At 38.3% G+C, this 19,217-nt stretch overlaps 1 protein-coding gene across 1 annotated transcript; it reads left to right on the plus strand.

Annotated features, from left to right (window-relative positions):
• The first annotated feature begins 329 nt into the window (after window positions 1–329).
• On the plus strand, window positions 330–3,557 carry LOC123453179 (probable flavin-containing monooxygenase 1). The gene is made up of 4 exons (XM_045129955.1): window positions 330–767; window positions 2,185–2,598; window positions 2,728–3,086; window positions 3,191–3,557. Exons 1-4 carry the CDS (start codon window positions 330–332, stop codon window positions 3,555–3,557), a joined length of 1,578 nt encoding a protein of 525 aa, XP_044985890.1.
• The last annotated feature ends 15,660 nt before the right edge of the window (window positions 3,558–19,217 follow it).

Here is a 19,217-nt window from a genome sequence, read left to right on the forward strand (position 1 = left end):
TACTTGTAGTCATCACTAGATGGTTATGTTCTATCATGACACAAGATGAATAGATCAAAGTTTTACCCAAAAAACAGAGAACTTGAAAGAAATGATATAAAACACAATTGAACCCAAAAAACAAATTACTTGAAAGAATGGCAGTGACATATATGGTTCTATCGTACCAAATGTGATGTAAATGTACAGAAGGCCAGAACCAGCCACAAGCTTAGCCTATATTACCTCTCCATCTCGCTCGCAGAAACAAAATCCAGTACATATGGTCGTGTTTCACAAAGCGTGTATCACAATTCACCAGGAAAAACCATATTTCCTGCGCAAGTTCCATGGAGAAGAAACGGGTGGCCATCATCGGCGCCGGCATGAGCGGCCTCACGGCTTGCAAGCACGTGCTTGAGCATGGATTCCGGCCAGTCGTGTTCGAGGCCGCCGACACCATTGGCGGTGTGTGGGCGCACACGCTCGCCTCGACGCGCCTGCAGACCCCACGGCCACTATACGAGTTCACGGACTTCCCATGGCCACCGAGCGTGTCAGATTTGTACCCGGGCCATAACGAGGTCATCGAGTACCTTCGCTCGTATGCGTGCCACTTTGGCCTGCTAGAGTGCATTAGGTTCGGCAGCCGGGTTGCTGCTCTGGAGTACACTAGTGCCGAGGAGGAGGAGATGATGGCATGGGAAATGTGGGCCGGCAACGGCCAGGCGTTCGGCAGCAGAGGTGGCGAGTGGCGGCTCACCGTGCAGCACGGGAACGACGTTGAGGTTTGGGCAATCATAAAATGGCAAAAAATATTATTTACTTACTTAACTATCTAAGTTTGAAATATGTCCCTTGCCTCAACTCTAAGACGAGACATGCTCAATCCTCCGGGGTGTCAATTTGGGTTTTATTTGCGTGTTTTATTAAATGCCGTAATTTGAAACAAAGCAATTCAGAAGTTGTCTGAATGAGTCACACCAAAAAAAGGATTACATGCCAACACCGGCAAGGTAAAAAGAAATAGGCTATGATGACTAAACATATAGTGTATTAGTGTTTCGCCATCTATATCGATTGAAGATATCCAGTGCTAGCGTCTTTCATCAGCTGCACCCAATAATCATAGTCTCCATGTACTCCGCAGGTGTGAGTAAGGACCACATATGGATCCAAGCAGTAGCTCTGTGGATGGCTTGCAAAAAATTATTAAATTTCTTTCTATTAAATATCATATCATTTCTCCAATTCCATATAACCCAAAGCATGGCATAAATTCCTATTTGAATGTGTCTAGTTGTGATGAGATCCATTCCATTGAGCCACGTTTCAAATAACGTGTTTATATTCATTGGATGGGAAATGTTAAAAGCTATATGAATTGTATGCCATAAAAGACTTGCCAAAGGACAATCAAGAAAGAGGTGTTTGACAGTCTCGTTGTTATCACAAAAAGAGCATCTAGAGTTACCTACCCTATTCCGTTTAACCAAGTTATCCTTCGTAAGTATAACTCCTTTGTGAACAAACCACATATAAATCTTAATCTTCAGAGGTACTTTAATTTTTCAATTGTGTGAAGATGCGGGTACAATGGAGCTGGGGCAGGAACCCTCTTCCTCTAAATTAACATGACGAATTTGTTTCCCTGAATTTTCTTCAACATAATTAAATTTACAAACAAGAAAACTGGAATGTTCTTTCATCCTTCGTCTTTGATTTCAGAATTCTTTCAAACTTTTGTGCTTCCATAGTGCCATGAGTACAAACCATCTTGAATATATATACATCCTACCACATATCTCATAACTATCATGTGGCAGTATATATATAGTACTTTATCCTTGTATGTATGTTGATATATTATATATAAGATATTTCAAAGTGGGTTAGATGAAAAAATTGCATGTTGGCTCATGGTTTTATTATATTTATGAAATACTTATATATGTACGTTAAAAGGAGAATACTCAAAATATGAGACATAATACCAAAAAGATAGTATATATATACTCCCTACACATTATCGTATACTACATAGTATGCGTACATACTTCCCGATTTAATAGATATTACATACAACATACAAAACTCAGGTGATGGTAACTATATATCATCGGGTGGTAGGAAACATTTTTCCTATATATATATATATATAATGCCAGCAGATTGGTCAATATTGATCATTTATGGCATATGTAGACACACATGGCGGACTTCATGGTGCTATGCGTGGGACGGTATAGCGGCATCCCAAACATTCCAACATTCCGACCGAAGGAAGGCCCAGAGGCCTTTAATGGCACAGCGATCCACTCCATGGATTACTCCAACATGGATGATGTAGAGGCCACTGAACTCATCAAAGGCAAGTTCGTCACTGTCATCGGTTACCAAAAATCTGCTCTCGACATCGCCACAAACTGTGCAAACATAAACGGCCTGAGGCATCCTTGTACAATGGTTATTCGGACGAAGAGATGGGTCATCCCTGACTTCTACGCTTGGGGTGTCCCAGTAGCTTTCTTCTACTTCAATCGCTTGTCCGAGCTGCTTGTCCACAAGCCAGGCGAGGGGCTTCTCCTTGGCCTGCTGGCTACCTCCTTGTCACCTTTGGTATGATTTTTTTTGCGATGTCATACAAATATAATTTGAAGTAATAAGGTGTAGAAACTAACAGTAGACAGGTCTTTATATATGCATGTTCTCACGGACGCATTTCTTACATTAATCCAACTTGATAAGAGATGGATGTTATCAAAGTTTGTTGAGAGCTACTACATGTGGGCAGTGCCCATGAGGAAGCATGGCATGGTACCGGAACACAGCTTCTTCCAAGCTTTGAGCTCATGGCTTATTGCGATAATGCCAGACAAATTCTACGACAAGGTGGAGCAGGGTAGCATTATTCTGAAGAAAGCAAAAGAATTTAGCTTCTGTAGAGATGGTATCATTGTACATGGTGAGTCTGCACTGATCAAGAGCGACATTGTGATCTTTGCGACCGGATATAATGGAGATGAGAAGCTCAAAGAGTTGTTCGCGTCGCCTTTGCTCAGAGAGATCGTTGTTGGCACTCCATCTACCACAGTTCCCCTATATAGGTTCCTTTCAACCATTTTTAATTTATAATAAACATGCATTAACTATATCATACCTATACTGAGGTAGCACATTTTATTAAGAACAATTATTATGAATGTGACAGGCTATGCGTCCACCCAAGGATTCCCCAGTTAGCAATAGTTGGCTACTCCGAGAGCATGGGAGATCTACACACATCGGAGATACGGTCCAAGTGGCTTGCCCATTTTCTTGATGGAGGCTTTCGATTGCCTACCATAAGATCAATGGAGGAAAATGTGAAAGAATGGGAGGCATACATGAAAGGCTACTCTGGTGACTATTTCCGTCGATCTTGCGTTGGTTCTGTCGGCATATGGCACAATGACCAGCTATGCAAAGACATTGGGTGTGAGCCTAGGAGGAAAAATGGCTTTCTGGCTGACTGGTTGATCCCCTATGAACCTGCAGATTACGCAGGTGTCTGTCCAAAAAGAAGTAAAATACTATAAGGTGGTATTTTACTATTTAAATATAGGATTAAAATTTGAGCCAAAATACATGGGGACTAATAAATCCGGAAAGGAATTATATTAGTACTAGTCATCAACCCGTGCACCAGCATGGGCTAGTATTAATTACAAATTTACAACATATAATTTCGTTGACTTCTTCAATAAATACATTGAATGAGATGTTATGGTGCCGATTTAAGAATTAGATACTCATGGGTCTTGCGTAATTAAGCTACAGTTATAAATATAATTAAGTCTCCCAGAGGATACACTAACAATGGAACAATTATATCATATAAGTCTAAACATATTGGAAATTACGTGAGTGCTTAGAGAATCCAGGAGATTAGTTTCAAATTTTGTAAGTTCGTTGTTTTGTTTTCTCCTACAATGTGTACAGTGGCCATTATATTTGTGCTAAGCAAACCCAACCCTCATATACCACCAATCATTTATGATTGGTTTTACCGAGGAATATGAAAATGAATATGCAAAGAAGCTGTTTTAGGAACATATGATTTATTAGGTTACGATATATCACTTGGAAACATACAAATGTTATGCACATACCCAATACAAAGCATCTGGAATGCAAGAATATGTTGATGGTGAAGAAATTTGTGCAAGTACACCGTGGAATCTCTTGAAGGGTAGATATCACATCTAAAGAATGAAACTATAAACACAATATGTTCATATGAGATTGTTATTCTAAAAGAATTAAGACAACACTAAAGAATCAGCCCAATCTTTATGTATCTTGAAGAAATAAAGACAAAGTATATTACCGCATCAACCAAAAATAGATGATATTTTAAATGGAAAAAGGATGCAACTTTAAGAGTTTTATTTACATGTAAATTTGTATGGAATTATACATTTGAATTAATTATTGTTGTAAATCACTTGGTGCAAATTCTAGTTTTTTTGCAATTAAATTTTTCGAGACATACACATATTCTTGTTGGAACTATACTGGACCATCAAATACTCGTTATAAGGAATTTAGAAGTAGATCGAACTTAATGCATTTGGAAAATATAAATATATAGAATGAAAGGAACAAAACAATTTTAATATGAGTGGGGAACACTCGGACTTCAGTAGGTAGAGATAACAAAGGATGACTCCACAACGAAGGGCCTGCTCGTCGTTAATGGATTCACCTCTAGTCTAGCGAATGTGTCACAAATGAAGCAATTGTAAAAAAGGGTTACAAAGTAACGAAACAATTTGTACGATCAAATGTCTTAGGAGCTTATAGTGACACCATACATTAGCGGCCATGCTCATGCACCCGTCGTATTCATGTGTATGCATGCATCAACCAAATCAAAAGTTCCAACTTTTATGAGATCAGTCATGTACTAACTGCTGGCGTGCAAGTGCTAGTATGTATGCAGTTCTAAACCCGGCATACACGTCTTGGCTATGGGTGATGTGGCTTTTATCAGCCTGCGACTTCATCAGGAGTACCAAATTTAGGACAGATCAGATTGATCGTATCTGTGTGTGTGAGAGAGAGGTGGAGAAATTGGTCGATGGATGAGATTGAAGGTGTGATGGAGGATTTACGTGAGTACCTAGGGTTGCCTACGTGATAGACATTCATTTTTTTTACCTAGTAAATTTCTATGTGAGTACTAAACGTGAGCCTCTAGGAATTTAAAGCAAAATCAACGTGGAGTCAAGGGTTGCCTACGTGATGGAAACTCGTTTTTTTACCTAGTGAATTTCTATCTGAGTACTAAACGTGAGCCTCTAGGACTCTAAAGCAAAATTAACATGGAGTTTATTTTTTGAGCCGATGGAAACTTTTGTAAGTTACATGACGTGGAGGTTACTTTTTTAAGTTACATGGAAGCTTTTTTGGTGCTGTTTACGTGCTTAGGTTTACGTGTCGATTAGACCAGTTTGGGTCTTTTATTTTTCCTAGAACAATAACGTTAATCATAGGGTTAAGATACATAATTACATAAATCAGACGGTTAAGATATTTTTAATGATGTGGATTAACGTGGAGGCTGGTATGGTGCATTCAATTAGTAAATAAGAGATTGTCATGGAAGCAACGTAGCCAATAAGTAAATGATTTGTATTTTTAGACTGCTTACTTGCCTCTTTCCGATCTGAGTTGTTTCATGAGATTAAACTATGGTATTGTTATGTTATGAGAAAAGTATGTTTTTGGTCCCTTAACTTTCCCAAAAATACAGACTTAGTCATTCAAGATTTTTTGGTACGCATTTAGTCCTTACAACCGGATAAGTTTGGTCCAAAACCATATTTGAGCATGTTGACCATGGTTTGACCATGTTTTACCGATTTGACCATATTGACCAGGTTTGACCAACGAACCTTAAGTTTCAAAAGGTAGCAAATAAATTGAAAAATATCTGAAATTTTAGGACAATCAACATGCTTCGGTGCGTGTAAATTTTTGTTGTCAAATAACATCCTAGAAGCTGTAGCAAAAAAAACAAATTGTGAGTCAATTTATTTTTTGCCAAGAGCTCCTCAAATGTCAAAACACCACACAATTTTTTACACACGTAGTGCAACCAAGCATCTTGGTTGCAAAAAAAATTCAGTTTTTTCTTAATTTATTTGCTATATTTTGAATCCACTCTTCATTGATCAAAACTAGTCAAGATGGCCAAACCCGGTTAAACATGGTCAAAGCCGGTCAACATGCTTAAAATCTGGTTTTGGACCAAATTATCTTGTTTTGAGACTTGAAGGACAAAATGTATACCCAAGTTTCTTAAGGGACCAAGTCTATACTTTTGAAAAACACGACGGACTAAAAACATACTTTTGTCTTATGTTACTAGGCTGCAACATTGAAGACTACCCATATATTAGCATACTATATTGTTGAAGTGGATGTGGCCAATAAATAAAACAATTCTTATACACAGTATAGTCTACTAACCTGTTTTTTTATTGATTTGCTTCGTCGACCTAAAAGCAATGGTCTTTAATATTTTTATTAATATGCAATACTGCGTACAAGTATGTTTTTGTCATAGAAGCAATCCAGCCAGTACAATAAAATCAATTTTATCCGTAGATTAGTCTGCTGAGCTATTTCCGATTGAGTTACTTCATTAACTAGAAAACAATTGTATTGTTATTTACTTTTCTAAATGTTAAATTTTGTTGAATAAAAGTAAAGCATCAAAAAATAGAAACACAACGAGGGGTACACACGAGATCAACATGATTAGTAAGCACAGAGTCAGCAGATCATCCAGTCACCAAAGAGCAAAGTCATACACGACAGGAAATATATCTAGGAGGATGAAAAAGAAAAGAAAATGTAGCGAACAAAATATCGCTCGACGAACTTAAACAACGACTATTGGCAACAACCATCCCTTGAGAATACAAGGAGAGCGAGAAAGGTTCCCCAACAGCCAGGTCTGCGAAAAGTAAACGTCGCTAGAACACTGCCATCACCGGAGTCATCGCTGAAAGCTACATCCTAGATTATCACACTGAAGATCACATTCAATCAACTCTAAGCACTGCCTTTAAAATGTTAATTTCATAAAGCATGGCCTTGTATAATCATCTAGGCCCATACCTAGAAACTTCACCCCGAGTGCTCGAGACCGAGGACTCAGAAAGACCAATATATCGAAGTCATTTTGTGTTGTTAAGACAATGTCTTGGAATCCTAGCAGCTATTTTTATGCACGGTCCTGAAATGACAGGTTATATAGTTGATGGTTATGTGTGCACAGGCTGGAGTGAGAACATACAGTCACAACAAAAGGCTCTAAATGACCAAGGTCACCATGACACATGAACTAGTGGTCAGTGGCTCCACGGACACAGAGCGACGTGAATCGTGGGTGACATGGAGCAGTGGAATCAGTGGCTCTTAGAGTCATCACAGTGGAGCATCAAAAATCTCGAAAAAGGCACTGCTTAGTGAAGAAAGAAATTGATAATCTGCTCACACAGGGTGCTAATTCCCTCACTAAGTTAAACAAACTAACGGAGTTGAGGAATCAATTGACGAAGGAGAAGGATAAATTAAAGCTGAAGAAAAAACAACTCAAGACAGAGAGGATTGATCTACACACAACTGTTACTCAATTGAAGCAAGATGGAGAGAGCAATCGGAAGAAGATGCGCTAGCTTTGGATAATCATTGATGATGAAGAGTAATTGGTTGATCAGTACTAATTATGTTTTAAACTATATGTTTATGAGTATGCTTTTTTAAATGACGAGTACTAAGTTTTAAACTATATGTTTATGAATATGTTTAAATTACCAATACTTTTTGTGAAGTTTAATCTCTTAGTTTTCGAAGTAGTATTTTTTATATTACCAAAAAAACAAATTTCTAGGGTTGGACAAATGGACACGCGATAAACATGAATTACTGCTCGCGTGGGACCCAAGGCCACCACTATTTTTTAACTGTGATGCCATATTGATGGTGTCGGGTGTCTAGGCCAGGAAGGAATTATTGCCACACCATAGCTAGGTTTTTCTGCACTAGTGGTGTTGGATCGAATATGATGAATTTTAAATTGGTTGATCCATGTCGAATAATTAATCCACGGATACTTGAGGTGACATTGGAGTATCTAGGTGACATTACGGTTGATTGATATGTATCATATGTGTTATTTTAGTACAAACTCTAAGGCTGTTTGTGAGACCTATAGGAATAACCCAAAAGATAGATCAGAAAGAATAACTTTGTGGTGGTTCACTGTCTATGACAACTTCTTATTGTGTTCTTCGCTAATAGGAACTTTGGAGTGATTCTCTGTTTCATGTTGAGGGATGACCATATGATTCTACTATGTTAGCATTGTTGAGAGATTGCACTCGTGAAAGTATGAACCCTAGGGCTTGTTTCTAAGTATTAATATACCATACTTCTCGATGTTTACTATTTTTACCTCTCTGTTTTTATTTATTCATATTATGAAATATATTTATACTATCCATACTACATTTGTATTACCATCTCTTCGCCGAGCTAGTGCACCTATACAATTTACCATTGTATTGGGTGTGTTGGGGACACAAGAGATTTCTTGTATTTGATTGCAGGGTTGTTTGAGAGAGACCATATTCATCCTACATGTCCCACGGATTGATAAACATTGGGTCATCCACTTGAGGGAAAATTACTGCGATCCTACAAAATTGTGCACGTGGAGGCCCAACAATATCTACAAGAAGAAAGTTGCATAGTAAACTCAACTTCACACCATGTAATACAGGCAAGAACCCATTCTCTGAGTGATCCATTTTGAATTTTTCAAACTCTTGTCAAGGCATGTACTTTTTGAAAGTCATATTAGGCATCTTGATCTATTTCTACAGATCTTTTTTGCTTAATTTATAAGCATCTTCATGAAGGTCTTTCATCGAGAAACTCTCGTTATAATAACCTTTTATGCTTTTCGGAAGTTCTATATCATTTTCGATTAATAATATGTCATGCACATATAATATTAGATAAGATACTCAACACTCCCACTCACTTTCTTGTAAGTACAAGCTTCTTCGTAAACTTGGATAAATCCAAAAGCTTTGATGACCTCATCAAAGCGAAGATTCCAGTTCCGAGATGCTTGTAGCAGTCCATAAATGGAGTGTTGGAGCTTGCATATCTTCTCAACACCCTTAGGATCAACAAAACCTTCGGGTTGTATTGTATACAACTATTCCTTAATGAAACCATTAAGGAACGCAATTTTGACGTCTATCTGCCAGATTTGATCTTCTAACATAATCCTAACATACTTTAGCATCGCTATGGGTGAGAAAGTCTTATTGAAGTCTACTCCTTGAACTTTTTGAAAACCTTTTGCAACATGACAAGATTTATAGACGGTGACATTGTTCGTCTTCTTTTTAAAGATCCATTTGTCCTCAAAGGCGTTTTGGTCATCCGGTAAGTCTTACAAAGTACATACTTGGATTTCGTACATGGATCTTATCTTAGATTCATGGCCTCTAGCCATTTGTCGAAATCCGATCCTATAACCGGTTCCTCATAGTTCGTAGGTTCATCATTGTCTAACAACATGACGTCCAAGACATGATTACCGCACCACTCAGGGATAGTATGTGTCCATGTCAACCTACTAAGTTTGGTGGTAGCTTGATTCAAAGTTTCATGATCATCATAATTAGCTTCCTCTCTTTGTAGTGTAGGAATCACATAAACATTAATTTTTCCGTGCTGCTCTATTCTCCAATCCGAGAGAAGGTTCGATAACTTCATCACGCTCTACCTACTTCCCACTCACCTCATTCAAGAGAAACACGTTTTCTTGAAACGTTATACTCTTGCCACGAAGACTTTTGTTCGAATCTGTGGTAGATGCATGGTATACCCAATTCTCTATCTGGGATATCATATGAAGACCCACTTCTCCTATTTGGGTGCGATCTTATCATATTGAATCTTTTTGACATAAGCGTCGCATCCGCAAACTTTTAAAAACGATAACTTAGATTTCTTGCCAAACCATAATTCATACAATGCCAACTCCATGGATTTAGATGGTGTCCAATTTTAAGTTGATGCGACTGTCTCTAATGGATATATGAGGATTTATAAGCCAGAGAGCGAGGTCAGGAGACGAGGGCGTGGCCCACAAGCTAACAGGGTGCGGTTACCCCCTAGGCGAGCCCTGCTCGCCTGTGGGGCCCCATTGTCGTCCCGGACTTCTTCCAAAGTTTCCACGTCTTGTTTTGGTCCAAAAAATGATCCAAAAGTTTCATGGTTTTTGTACTCTGTTTGGTAGTGTAAACCTGAAAAGCCAAAAACATGCAGAAAACAAAAATTGACAATTGGCACAAGGTTAATAGGTTAGTGCTTAGAAATTATATGAATCCGCAAATAAATGCCCAAAAAGTATCCTACAATGATAATATTATAGCATAGAACAATAAAAATTATAGATACATTCGAGATGTATCAAGCGGTAAGATCCTAAGCTTGGGGATGCCTAAGGCACCCCAAGGTAGTATTCAAGGAAGACCCAAGAGTATAAGCTTGGGTCTGCACTGCATGCCATCTCCTCTTTCGTCTCCATTCTACCAGTATGTCCAACTTTATTTTTATGCATCACATGATATGTTGTTTTTTAGGAGCTTCGTGTATTATAGTTTGCTTTTATTTTAGTTTTCCACAATAATTGTTTGCTTCATACCCACACCTATCGAGATAGACACTCGTTCGTCATAATTTGATAGAATACTCTATATGTTTCACTTATATCTTTTAAACAAGGCAGTTGCTCTAGTGCTTCACTTCTATCTTTTTATAGCACAGTGGTGGTTATATTTTGAAGAAATAGTTACACTCTCATGTGCCACTTAAATATTTTTTAGAGTCTAAGAAATAGAATGGTAGTTTGAATGTGCTATAAGACTAGTCCTAAAAGGATAGGTATTCAAGGAGGATATAATAAAAAGTTTCATGTAGCTCACCAAATAAGAGACATGTGGTTTAATTATATTGATGTAGTAATACGAAAGGATATAGGTTCATAATTATTGGTTAGTAGAAATATCGGTATTAAATCTTGTTATCTACTTCTCACCTTAATATTGGTCATGTCATGGTGATGGGGTGTCAGCATTTTCATGTCTGAAATGAAATCCTATCGTATTGTTCGAATCGGCGGCGTGCGATGGTTAACTCCTCCCAATATCCTCCCTAGGGGCATGCGGTAGTACCTTGCTTCAAGAGAGTTAATGAGGCTTCACAATAAGTATATTAGTTCATTACAACTAATGTGAATCCATGGATATACACACTCTCACCTTTTCGCAATTCGCTAGCCTTGACGGTACCATGCATTCGTTGGTGCATCCAAACTTTGGGATATGATACACTCTATCACACATAAGCCACATTATATCTTACTCAAAACAGTTATCATACCTACCCATCATGACATTTCCATAGTCATTCCAAGATATATTGCCATGCAACTTCCAACGTTCTGTTACACATTTGTGTGTTCGTCATCATATTGCTTTGCATGGTCATATAGAGCTGACATATTATTTGTGTGAAAGCGACTATTCATGATTGTTTACATGTCACGCTAGATCATTGCACGTCTTGGTACACTGCTAGAAACATTCATATAGAGTCATTTTGTATAAGTTTTATCGAGTTGTAAGTAAATTAAAGTGTGATGATCATCATTCTTAGATCATTGTCTGAGTGAGAAAAGGACAATGGAGACTATGATTTCCACAGAAGTTAGGATGAGACTCCGGACGAAAAAAAGAGAGATAAATTGGGGAGGCAAAAAAAGAGATAACGAGAGATGGGGCAATGTTACTATACTTTTACGACACTTGTGCTCCCGAGTAGCACCATGTTCGTCATATAGAGAGTCTCGTGAGTTGTCACATTCATATAGTTGTGGGATTTTTATTTATAAAACATGGCTTGTATATTCCATGACGGGCTTCCACAAATGTTTCAGGTCTTCATAAGAAAGCAAGTAGGATGCACACCCACTTTGTTTCATTTGAGCTTTCATACACTTATAGGTCTAGTGCATCCATTGCATGGTAATGTCTACTCCTCGCATTGATATCGATTGATGCGCATCACCATAGCTCGTTGGTCCGCCTAGTTCATCCGAGACATTCTTTCTTTTTGACTCATTTGATTTTACCACCATATAATATTCCACCTATATGCTACATCCATGGTTCACGCTCATGCATTGTGTGAAGTTGAAAATGCTCAAGTGCGTTAGAGGTACCATCAAATTTTCTAGTTTGACACCGGGGTGCTCATGACTTATATTTATGCGGTGAAGATAGAGTCATGCCATGCTGATATGATAAAATGAACAGGGATAACATTTGAAGGATCGTATATTTTGAAGTAGTAATGATTGTGCTTGTTATGTTCATGGATATTATTATGTTGATGTCAATTACTTCATTGTTTCTTAATAATTATACCAGAAATAGATTACATGTTGGGTAGCATGCCACATCAAAAATTCAGTTTTTATAACTTACCTACTCGATTACGAGCAGGAATTAAGCTTGGAGATGCTGATACGTCTCCAACGTATATATAATTTTTGATTGTTTCATGTCATTATATTATAAATATTGTATACTTTATATGCAATAATATGCTATTTTATATCAACTTTGGAAACTAACGTATTAACCTCGTGCCTAGTGTCAGATCGCGTTTTTTCCGTATATTGGCTTTTTTGTATAAAAATAAATACCAAACGGAGTCCAAACACGATGCAACTTTTGATGAATTTTTCTAGACCAAAAGAGACCCATGGAACATCGGGAGAAGACATGAGGAGCCACGACGTGGTGACAAGGCTCGGGGGCTCCGTGTTAGAAATATGCCCTAGAGGCAATAATAAAATAGTTATTATTTTATTTCTGTTTCAAGATAATCGTTTATTATCCATGCTATAATTGTATTGAATAAAAAAATAAATGCATGTGTGGATATATAGACAAAACAATGTCCCTAGTAAGCCTCTAGTTGACTAGCCAGTTGACCAAGGATGGTTAAGGTTTTCTGACCATATACAAGTGTTGTCACTTCATGACTGGATCACATCATTGGGAGAATGATGTGATGGAAAAGACCCAAACTATAAACGTAGCATGTGATCGTGTCATTTTGTTGCTATTGTTTTCTGCGTGTTAAGTATTCATTCCTATGACCATGAGATCATGTAACTCACTGACACCGGAGGAATACCTTGTATGTATCAAACGTCGCAACGTTACTGGGTGACTATAAAGGTGCTCTACAGGTATCTCCGAAGGTTTTCGTTGAGTTAGCATGGATCAAGATAGGGATTTGTCACTCGGTGTGACGGAGAGGTACCTCGGGCCCACTCGATAATACAACATGACATATAAGGCTTGCAAGCAATGTGACTAAAGTGTTAGTCACGGGATCTTGTATTACAGAACGAGTAAAGAGACTTTCCGGTAACGAGATTGAAATAGGTATAGGGATACCACGATCAAATCTCGGGCAGGTAACATACCGAAGGACAAAGGGAATGGTATACGGGATTATATGAATCCTTGGCACAGAGGTTCAATCGATAAGATCTTCGTCGAATATGTAGGATCCAATATGGACATCCAGGTCCCGCTATTGGATATTGAACCGGGAGTGTCTCAGGTCATGTCTTCATAGTTCTCGAACCCGCAGGGTCTGCACACTTAAGGTTCGGTGACATTTTGGTATAGTTGAGTTATATGTGCTGGTGACCGAAGTTTTGTTCGGGGTCCCAGATGAGATCAGTGACATCACAATGGTTTCCGAAATGGTCCAGAAACAAAGATTGATATATTGGATTGTTTCATTTGGCTTCCGGAAGATTTCGGGCATTACCGGCAGTATACCGGGAGTGACGAATGGGTTCCAGGTTTTTACCAAGAGGGGCCACCCACCCGGGAGAGAACCTAATAGGCCCATGGGTGGCGCACCAGCCCTTCCAGCCCAATAGGACTATTTCGACCAAGAGGAAAAAATCAAAGGAGAAAAAAAGAGGAGGTGGGAAGGAAGGAAGGGACTCCTCCTTCCAAACCGAATTGAAGTAGGAGTCCCTCCTCCCTCTCTCAGTCGGCGCCATCCTACTTGGAGTATGAGGCAAGCACCACATCTTGGCTCCTCCTAAATATACTAGAGGTCTAGGGATTTTTGAGACACAACTTTGCCACGTGCAACCCTAAACCTCTACTTCGTAGTTCTTCCTCTAGATCGGATTTCTGCGGAGCTCGGGCAGAGGCCCGCAGGAATAAGATCATGACCATTACGGGCGCGCCGTCACATTGCCGGAGAGCACATCTACTTCCCCGTCTCTCTTGCTGGATCAAGAAGGCAGAGATCGTCATCGAGCTGTACGTGTGCTTAACGCGGAGGTGTCGTCCGTTTGGTGCTAGATCGGGACGGATCGTGGGACGATGGTGATTTGAATCACGAAGCAGTTCCACTATATCAACCACGTTTCTTTACGCTTCCCGCTTAGCGATCTACAAGGGTATGTGGATCTGATCTCCCTCTCGTAGATGAACATCATCATGACAGGTTTTCGTGTGCGTAGGAAATTTTTTGTTTCCCATGCAACGTTTCCCAACACTCCCCATGAGCTCGTGGGCCCCTCATGACACCTCTTGACATAGTTCCTCATCTATAAATGATTAAATATTCCAGAAACAATAAAGAGCCACCCGAAACACTTTGTTCATCGATGCAAGGCTTTGTTCCGTTGTGATCCCATCTGAAGACCTTTTACGCTGCCTCCTTGATAACGTGTGAGTAATCCACCATAGACCTATGGGTCCATGAGTAGTACCTACATGGCTTCTTCTCTATCTTTGATCTTCAATACCATGTTTGCCGAGATTCTCGCGATGATCTATCTATGTGATCTTCTTTTGCGGAGTGTTTGCAGGGATCTGGTGAATTGTTGGTTTATGACCGGATTATTGATTGAAATTAATTGAGTATTCCCTAAATTCTATTATGCATGATTATTATAGCTTCATATCTATCTCTGATCTATCCTTTTGGTTTGGCCAACTAGATTGGTTTATCTTCCGTGGGAGTGGTGCGTTGTAATGGGTTCAATGTTGTAGTGACTTATATCTAGTGATAGAAGGGGACAATATACTTGTTTGTATTGTTTCTATTAAGGATAAAATGGCGGGGTCTATTCACATTGCTTGAGTTCATTTTTTCTACATCACGTCATCTTGCTCCAAGAATTACTCTGTTTATCATGAACTTACTCCCTAGAGAGGCAAGTATAGAAGGGATCTTGAAGTAGATTAATAGTAGTAGATGCACGATCATTACGGTCTACTTGTTTATGGATGTCATGCCTATGTAGATGATCATTGCCGTGAATAACATGTCATAACAATGCGCTATTCTGTCCATTGCCCAACAATATTTTGTTTACCAACCGTATGCTATGTTCGAGAGATCGAGAAGCCTCTAGTAAAAACTATTGTCCATGATCTATTTAATCATAGTTGCTAAAAACCTAAAAATACCTCACTGCCTTTTAGTATTATATATATATTTAATGTTACTATATGTAAATCTATCTCTATCAAAATTAATCCTTGCATGTAACGAGTTCAAGCGGCTTGACAACCCTCTTGCCCGTGTTGGATGCAAGTGTTTGATTTTATGTCTCTAGATGATTATGACGAGTGTTTGGTTGATTAATCTACTCGTTCGATAAACTTCGTTCTCATTGTGGGTGCTCTTCCTTGTCATGTGTGAAGGTACATGTAAGAAGTGTGATTTGTTGTAGGTACTCCACGTTTAGTTCCATTTTGTCATGTGTGACAGACGCAAAAAATAAGGTGACAAGAAGCCCTATTCTCGATTGTACTAGAATCAGCACTACGCTATCTCCAGGAGGTGATTATCTTCTTCGTTACACCAACAAGAGACCATGACAGGTACCAAAGCAGGAACCATATGGAAAATAAAGGCTTGTCAATAAAAAATGTGACGGGCTCAAATCTGCATTCCGCAACACGACGTATATTAAATTACTTGGTGCTAAAGTTTCACTTCCATAATATTTTTGTTTATTTTTTGCGAAAGGGGCTTTAATATTTTTCTTAGGTTATCTATAACTACTTTTATTTTGAAATACCAAGATTAAATTCTTATTAAACATCTGAATGTTTTCTAAATTTGATTGTACAAAACGTATTCCCAAGAAAAAATCAAGCAGGTTTATCAGTTAAAAAAATAACAGATGCAGACGCTCATACATACGTACATACACTCACTCTTGTGAACACACGCAAGCACACCAAACCCCATAAGCATCTTCAAGAGACTGAGTCGACACATTATCTTAAGATTGAAGAAGTCATCAAAGACGCCTTCGTAGTCGACAAAAACGTGACCTACCATCTAACGAACATCGCTACAAACTCTGAAATAACACTAGGAAAATGCGGACACCAGGGTTAAGTCTAGGACTTCACTAGCAGAAAAAGGGCCTTTTGTCCCGGTTTATAAGGACCTTCTGTCCGGTTTCGGAACCGGGACAAAAAGGTCATTACTAATGCCCTTTGCCTTTAGTCCCGGTTCTTACATGAACCGGGACAGATGGGCCTCCACGTGGCCGCTGCGGCCAGGCCAGGCAGGGGGGCCTTTAGTCCCGGTTGATGACACCAACCGGGACCAAAAGGCATCCACGCGTCAGCACCTGGCTGGAGCTGAGTTTTTTTAAAGGGCTGGTTTAGGGGTTAATTTAGGTTGTTATTAGCTAGCTAATAGAGAAAAGTGTCATCTCTTATATATCTCCGTGCTTGGTCATCCGTCGTGCTTTGTCGAACATATTTACAAAATGTAGACACGAGTTACATGCACATATATGCATCTTTTTTACACTATATCATTTCATATCATTTTCGTCGAATGGCAATAGTATTCTAATCGATCATCTAACAACTCATCATCAACTTAATCATATACCAAGTTATCATATGATACACATAAAATAAAACAGAGAAACATCATAATATATATATATAGTCATCATATGCATCATGCACCTAATTAATCGATCATGTCAAGTAATAATATAAACTAGAATAACTTGTCTCTCATAAGACCTAGTCCTCGCTCTTAGATATAATGTCATAAAACAGAATAAGACCTATGGCTCCATGATGAATCACAGAGATCCAACGGTCTCCAGCTTGTGGCTTGCGAACCTTCTTTATTTCTCTCCATGCTTCAATTTGGAGTCTTTTTTATCTTGATTTGAAGTTAACCAAGTATGGAGCATAGAACTCAGCCCTCAACGGGCTTCTAATTCTCATTTGACCTTCTGGGTCCATTAACGGAGGCACTACATCATGTGACAGTTGCTGTTGAAGAACATAATAATAACCTAGTTAGCAATGTAATCAACACCATTTATGCAATAGTGAAGCATACTTAATTAGGAAACTCTTACCAAGACATTTCGACGAATGTCATCTGGACTCAACCTATGCACTAGTGGCATGTAAACTGAATAATTTTAGCCAATTTCAAAATGATACGGGAAGGTATCCCTAGAAGCCAGAACACCAGCAACAAGAAAGTGGAGAAGATCATCCTTCTCCTCCCAGGTTATATGTGATCCATACGTGTAGTGTGTCGTGTCAATTAATTTTCGTAATTCAGTCGAAGCAACGAAATAAGCTGTAAATTATAATTTAACAAATTTAGTATATAGATGAACACCAACTATTTCTAAATATAAATGCAAATTACTTCACATGGAGGTAAAACAAGAAGCATTTCATCGACAACCACCCAAATTTTGTAATAATTTAATGTTTCAAAAATACTTAAAAATTTTGTAATTGTCCACAAGATATGAGTATAACTTGTTAAAATGTCAAATTCAATTTTGTAATAGTACATCTTGAGCTCTAAACAGTTCCACACAATGTGGGCATTATATAAACCATTCAAAACGACCAGATGTGCTACGATCATTCAAAGGACAATTTGGGTTGTTGTTGTTTGTACAATATGTAACATGATATAATTATAACTATGGCCCAATAACTAGGAACCTGTAATGTGTGGCCAAAGTTTTAATAGACGATGAACACCACATGACATGTAAATTGCAAGAGGAAAACAGGTTGACTACACCAACTATTTATAAATATAAATGCAAATTACTTGACATATATGGTTGAGAAACTTACATGGAGGTAAAACAGGAAGCATATCATCGACAACCACCCTAATGTCGATGTTGTCTGGCATATTATCTTCAGGACGAAGATCGAAGGTGATTTTCATTCCCTTCTGAAATCCATATGCCTTGCAAAGATCTTCCCACTTTGGGCACCCAAATTCTGTTTGAAAAACTGAATCAAATACTTGGATAACAAATGTGCGACCATGTATAGTCCTCAGCTTAGCGCTCCTCGTCTCAATTCTCTCGTGATCTTCGAAACCGAGCCTCTCCAACACATATCTTCTTGCATGGCAAGGGAGGTAAATATCGTCGTTCTCGTCAAGCTTCATGCTGAAGAACCTATCGTCTCGCAGGTGAGGCATGTCGCACATACCCCGAGAGTCGCCGCAATATTCACACTCGCAATATCCATCGTCAGACATTTTCTGTTTTAATATGGTAAATGTGTGTAAACAACAATATAAGCGTGACACATTATATATATCGAAAGAATTGAACATCTATATATAATAACTCTTCATGCTCGCATCATGCATCATCATATATAACAACAAGTCCTACTAATTAATCATCACCATACATAGTTAAATAAAGTGTGTCACGATTATATATAACAACAAGTCGACGTCGATGCGGGAACTGCTTCTATATATAGTTAAATAAAATATTTTTATTAATTAAATCAACTAGTTCAACTACTAAGCACTTACTATAAATAACTAAAGTAGTACTTACTAAAAACAAACTACTTCTATATATAGTAAAATAAAGTAGTTTATTAAATCAACTAGCTAGTTCAACTATATATATAAATAAAACAAAGTAGTACTTACTAAAAATAAACTAGTTTAACTATAGTTCTATTATTTTTCTAACTAATTATATTAAACACTTTCTCTTC

This window comes from Hordeum vulgare, chromosome 1H (genome assembly GCF_904849725.1).
Source record: "Hordeum vulgare subsp. vulgare chromosome 1H, MorexV3_pseudomolecules_assembly, whole genome shotgun sequence".
Taxonomy (NCBI): domain Eukaryota; kingdom Viridiplantae; phylum Streptophyta; class Magnoliopsida; order Poales; family Poaceae; genus Hordeum; species Hordeum vulgare.